At 33.6% G+C, this 6,302-nt stretch overlaps 1 protein-coding gene across 3 annotated transcripts; it reads right to left on the bottom strand.

Annotated features, from left to right (window-relative positions):
* Positions 1-1,327: 1,327 nt before the first annotated feature.
* Positions 1,328-6,031, bottom strand: LOC105768629 (uncharacterized WD repeat-containing protein C2A9.03). 3 transcript variants are annotated; one of them, XM_052630686.1, is made up of 11 exons: positions 5,906-5,962; positions 5,386-5,494; positions 4,504-4,663; positions 3,795-3,962; positions 3,638-3,724; positions 3,324-3,458; positions 3,095-3,205; positions 2,560-2,651; positions 2,374-2,479; positions 2,137-2,223; positions 1,328-2,055 (listed from the first exon to the last, which is right to left on the bottom strand). In XM_052630686.1, the coding sequence occupies exons 2-11, from the start codon at positions 5,415-5,417 to the stop codon at positions 1,642-1,644; spliced, it is 1,392 nt and encodes a 463-aa protein (XP_052486646.1). In that variant the 5' UTR covers positions 5,418-5,494; positions 5,906-5,962; the 3' UTR covers positions 1,328-1,641. The 3 variants fall into 3 exon arrangements, with proteins under 3 accessions (XP_052486646.1, XP_012444124.1, XP_012444126.1); XM_012588670.2 differs by lacking the exon at positions 5,386-5,494 and having other exon boundaries at positions 5,906-6,031; XM_012588672.2 differs by lacking the exons at positions 5,386-5,494; positions 5,906-5,962 and adding an exon at positions 5,802-5,845.
* Between the last annotated feature and the right edge of the window lie 271 nt (positions 6,032-6,302).

Genomic DNA, 6,302 nt, shown 5'->3' with positions numbered 1-6,302 from the left:
TTACATGTCTAATGTTTGTATGTTGATGATGGGTAGTCTCTAAATCTTATGGTGGTTGGTTGATGGAAATGTTGCATGTTTAGTTTTTGGGTCAAAGATTAAATCGTAAAAATTAGACTAAATTAAATAATTTTTAGAACCTAGAATTGACGCCTCTAGGTAAACATTTAGATAGCTCAAACCGAGAAGAGAACCTATTGAGAACCAATTCGATTGTCTCAATTTAATTTAGTGAGATCGAGAGATAAACCAAACTAAATCGTCTAATTGGGTAAAATGGTAACCGAAAGGTAAAATTGGACCAATTAAGAGTTTGAACCATTTAGAACCCTAATCCAAGAATTGACTAGCAACATGGAAATCAACCAACCACTTTAGTCCATTGAATTATATTTGTGTATTTTTGTCTGTTTTGCAATTTAGTCCTTATAGGTGTAACTTAGTGTAATTAATATTTGATGATGATTTGTCACACTATAATACTTAATGAGTAGCTAGCTGGAGTTCATATTTGCATGCATTTTCATTGTTAGTTACTTTATTACTCAATTTCTCTTGGGTTCAAATCCTTGGAATACTTTATCTTCCATTGTAACAAAAATATTACAATTGACTTGTCACACTTGCAGATAAGTTGCTTTAATTTTTTTATAATTTTATGTTGATTTTTTGTTTGACTTTCGTACGCTGTGGCACAGTTAGTAACCACCCTAAAGAGGTCTTAACCACCTTTGACGTGGATTCTTATGTGTGAATGAATCCCAAAATCCAAATTGGTGAATAATAATAGATCATTTTGGGGTTGCCTAGTAATGATTCCTAACCGTCCAAATGAGTGAGCAATAGTCGTAGGATCATTTTAAGGTTGCCTATTAATAAAGAGGCACCCCTCAAACTATATGTAGAGCACAAACAGCCTAATAGAGTAAGCTAGTAAAATGTGTTGGAAAGGATAGTGTAAGTACTTGAGGGTGTACTAAGTTAATACAATTCCAAAGCATTCTCCTATAATCTTCCTTGTTTGCCTTTATCCCCTCTTTTAAGTGTTATCTTGCCTTTAACCTTGTGTGTCCTTTTGCTTTTGGCCTTGTTCGTTATTCCTTTATCATTGTCGGTTATTCCTTTATCATTGTCGACTGTTAAACAGTTGTCGAAGTTGAGCATTGAGTCTTAAGGTTACATGCTGAGCAAAGCTAAAGCCTCAATCATGGACAAATCTAAAAAATTACTTCTTTAATTATTTATCACTATTTTAATTTAATATATTTGGGTATTTATCACTATTTTTTGGTTAATATATTTGGGTATACTAGTACAGGAATCTTAGTTGAGTCAATTCCACTGTTCATAAATTCAAATTTAAAACCTGTAAAGTGTGTAGCTCCCCACCAAACGAAACCATACACGTCTATCACTCTTGTTCAAATTAAGAACACTATCTAATTCTACCCTCTCCCATTAACATCTTATACCATCAGAAAACTAAATTCTAATTCAACAGCAATCACCTAAAGTTACATAATTCGTTTCATTTTACATTTACATCTACAGTAAACCCTCTTCTACAGCTTGAAATGATACAAGTTCCTCAAATATCATAAACTACACCAACATACTTGTTTTGCCTGCATCACAATCAACTCACATTAGGGAATCAAGATATAAGTAGTTCCTCTGCCGGCTATACTCAAGAAGGCTGCCATATGTACGATCCCATACGCCAATAAAGAGAGACTCTGTGTCCGGACTAAAGGATAGGCCGGATATCTCACCAAAGAAATCGATTTCTTGCTCATTCTCGTACCCACTTTTGACATCATACACATGCACAAAGTCAGCAGGCTCAGCCATGGCCATGTACTTACCATCAGATGTGTAGCGAATGGACCGTATTGCTCCAAGGTTTCCCTTTAGAACAGCAATTGACTTTGACAAGTTTCGAACATCCCAAATTCGGCATGTTTTGTCTTGGTTCCCGGTTGCAAAAGTGACACCATCAGGATGCCATGCTGACGCAAATGAAAAGTCCAAGTGTCCACGCAAGGGCATAACAGTCTGCAATTAATTTCAGTATCAGCTGATGCTTTGCAATCTCCAAAAATGTAAACAATATTGCAAAAGCAGGATGACAAGTACCTTCCCTGTATCAGAGTCTACCAACATAATATCAGGGTTGTCTCCAACTATTATTAGAAGTTTCCCATCAGGGCTCAGAGAAGTATGCTGCAAAAGCAACATTACAAGCATAGCTTTTAAGTATTTCTCACCATTTGCCTTTATTGGATTAACAGAATCAGAATTAATAATACACAAAATAACATTACTGTATGTTTACAGATCTGAAACAATGAAATCCTAATGTATGTAACTTACATTGACAGGCCAAAGAAAATGAAAATGCTTGGAAAGCTGATATTTCTCCATATCAAAATCTCTGACTCCACAGTCATTATTTGAGGCCGTAAAGTGAACTGCGCCACTGGTAATTCAGGAACAATGCAAATTAGGTTCAGGTTGACTGAGATCAGTGTCAACAGCAGATCAGGAAACAAGAAATACCTTGGAGTGACATAAATCTCAACAGCATTTGTAATGGCATTGTCATCATAAGTTGTCCTGGAGCAGAAGCTTATTCCAGGTCGATCTAAATGCTACATTACAGATCAAAATCGACTAATTAATTCTTAAATAACTGGCATCAGAAAAACAGCAACCAAGAGCTAAGGGGAAAAAAGAAACTATCCAAATACATTTTTTTACCTGTCATTCACAAAGTTTTAAGCAGTAAGTAGTTCAAAACAAGACAAACAAGTAAATGAGGTTTGGAACAGAATGAGCGCAAAATCATTAGCTCTAAAATGCATAATAGAACCTTCTACTCAGATCCATCTTACAGGATCACAGATATGTCTAACAATAGATTGTCTATAACAGTTAAGATATAAATGTTAGGCTTCAAGTGACTTGCAAAAACTGAAAAGTAGCTATATTGCATGGAAAAGTAGCTCCGCAATCACTGCACAAAGGCTTATCCCTCTTTCTGACCTCTTTTTTGTCAATGAAGGATTGAAAGGAAAAAAGTTGCTTTCCTTACCTTACATATTAGTTCACCCTGGAATCCTCCAGCAACTAGCAGCTTATCCTTTACTGCAAGAGTACTGACTTGAGTTTGCGTAAAACCTTCCATCAGACTTCCAGGATGTTTCTAAAAGGGAAAAACACGCAAATCAATCTGAGGAAACAATATGGGGGGATAACAAGAAAAGAAAAGGAAGAAGACCAACAAGTCAGATAAAGTGCCAAATCACTGCCAGAGCACAGACCTCAGATGGTGCCACATGCCCAGAAACATTAAGAATTTCACGCTTCTTGTGTGTCAATGAAGACCAATGCATGACAGAAAATTGTGACATGAGATAAACATCATGTTTTGATGTAGCCCATACCAGGTTCCTCAACTGCATCACCACAAATTGATATGTCTATCACTAACAATAATGATCACACCACAGTCAAGCAGTAAAAGAGGAAAGGACTGGCCGTACAACTACAAGATATGAGAAAGAATTTTAACAAGAAAAAGACAAATCCTTCTATGACATCACAGGTCTTGAATGAAAATTCCCATTCAGCTAACCTGAAAATGAAGTATTGTTGATTTCACAGATCTTGAATTTAGCCTGAAGTCATAGTATGATGCACCCTTCTTGGTAATCTTGCAATCCTACATACAAATTGAAATTTCAATTTAGCACATTTTAGAAGGAAAGCGGGCAACTTTTAAGTACTTTTACCTTCCCTGACACTTCCCCAGAGTGGGGGATATTCTCATAGTTCTTGTACTGTTCTAGCCTAGTTTGCCTGTATTTTTCCCTAGTGATGCTTAGCTGATCCCAAGGTATTCCCTGGATGTCTTTTCCTCTTCTAGCTTCAGCAGCAGAAGTATCAGATATTTTATTATTCTGCAATACCGTCAACTTATGTTAGGCTGGCTAGCAATCCATGAGAACTAGAACAGAAACTTTAAAAAAAAAATTAATGGATAAATCTCAAAAACTACACATTAACTTCAACCTAATGTGCAAATTTGATACATGAACTTTGATTTGATACAATCATACACATGAAACTTTGATTGAAGTTGAAATGTATAATTAAAACTTTGATTTTGATTCAACTGTACACATTTTAAAAAAAATTATATCAATTTTATTTATTTATTAGATAAAATAATTATTTATATATGCAATATATAATTGTCAGGTAACTCTTTATTTATAATTATGTTAATGATTTGTAAAAATTGAATCAAATGAAAATTTCAAGTATAAAATTGCACAAAATCAAATTTTATGTATTAACATTGCACATTTGTTCAAAGTTGATGTATAGTTTTGAGATTTATCCCAATTTTAAAAAATAAAAAACACTTTTTTACGTTTGCCTAAGTTATGAATGAATTAATTTAAGTCCAATTTGCATCTTGTAAATCATCAAACAAACCGAGTAATCATATTCATCAACATCAGACTCCGAGCCAGACATATCTCTGCCGCAGAACTCTTCATCCATGTCATCTATGTCCTCCATGTCATACTCCTCTGCCATGTATTCAGCATCATCTTCTTGGTAATAGGACATATTCCACCAGACAAAACTACACCTGTACCAATGTAGCTTCAAGCACTATAGTAACCCAACAATTATAAAGTAAATACCCATAGAGAATCACACAAAATTTAATTGGAAGATACTCTTCCCATTGATTTCTAAGGAGTAAACTCTGTGCTACGTACACTGGTGAAGAGATGATCAAAATTGATCAGATGACGACATTTAAAATCATAGGGAAAAGAAACATGGCATGTACTGCCGCAACAACTGATACAAGTTACAATATAAACAATGATATGTTTAAGACAATAAAAAGGATTAACATTAATTATAATTAAATTATCCAACAGTCTAATTTAAGGATATTGTACAAGTGGTAGTAAAGGATACTAAAACCTCATCCTAGTCACATTACAAAGAAAATCAAACCTACTCTTATACATAGGAATCCAGCTAAAGGAAAAAGAAAGGGAGATGGAAACAAATATCTAAAATAACATGCCCATAGAATCACAAATCCTTTATAATAGTAACAGTTTTATGCCAATTCTCAACATGTACGAAATACTTCCATCAGCATATAGATAAACTAATTAAAGACTGAGAGTGCACAAGTCAATGCCGCCATAAGTAATTTCGAGAAATTAACTACATTTTGAAGTTATTTTTGCAACATTTTCAATTCAATTATGCCATAATCATGTTAAGACAGATAAGAGATTTGCGTTTTTATTCAAGCATGAAATATCCGAAAAGCAAGAGTAAAACAACTTTGTCTCCAGATTTGGGAACTTTTGTCTCATAAAAAGATCGAGCTTTTTTTTTCTTTCTATTTTACATTCCCATTTGCGGAATTATTCATCCTTCTGGATCTTGGGGCCTAACAAAAAAGCCAACTCTTGATCAAATTTATATACATGAGAATTATGTGTCCATGAATGAAACACGCAATTACTGGTAAAAAGAGGAAAAAATGGCACAAACAAGAACTGGGCTCATTAGTATGAACCCTAATTGAAATTCCAACCAAAATTTAATGTCCCGGATCATAACAATCATGCAACAACAGCAGGGAACAATCAGTTGAGAATAATAAATGTTATCCATAAACAAAAAAATAATTAATTAAAAAGAAAGGGGGCAAACTCCAAAAATGTTATAGGAAAGTAATTAACATCCGTACGCACCAATGAAGAGATAAACAGAAATGATCACATAAAGAAAACTGACTCGAGATCGAAGAATGCAAAAGCGAACAAGAAAATAAAAAATAAAAAGCGAGAGAGTTTACCTTTTAAAATGTAAGAGATTCTTACTGGAAGGTGATTACCGACGATCTGCAGATCAAAATATCTATACTCATATAAATGGAGTGACTTAGGGCCTTCTTACATGACACATATCCTTTTTCCATTTTTCTTACACGAGAAGATAATGGTTAAATTTCAGTTTTAATCCCTTTATTTTTACATTTTTGAGATAATATAAAAATAGTATATTTTCACTTAAATTTGAAATTTAATTTCTATACTTTAATTTTGACATAGTTTACTACCTCCATTAGATAGTCTAAATGTTTTATATATTCCAAATGGACCTAAATTTTAAATTCAAAAGTAAAGAGATTAAATTCATAAAAATAGAAGTATGAAGATTAAATTTTAATTATACAAAGAGTACAAGAACTT

This window comes from Gossypium raimondii, chromosome 5 (genome assembly GCF_025698545.1).
Source record: "Gossypium raimondii isolate GPD5lz chromosome 5, ASM2569854v1, whole genome shotgun sequence".
NCBI classification, from domain to species: domain Eukaryota; kingdom Viridiplantae; phylum Streptophyta; class Magnoliopsida; order Malvales; family Malvaceae; genus Gossypium; species Gossypium raimondii.
This window is presented reverse-complemented; position numbering and strand designations above follow the sequence as displayed.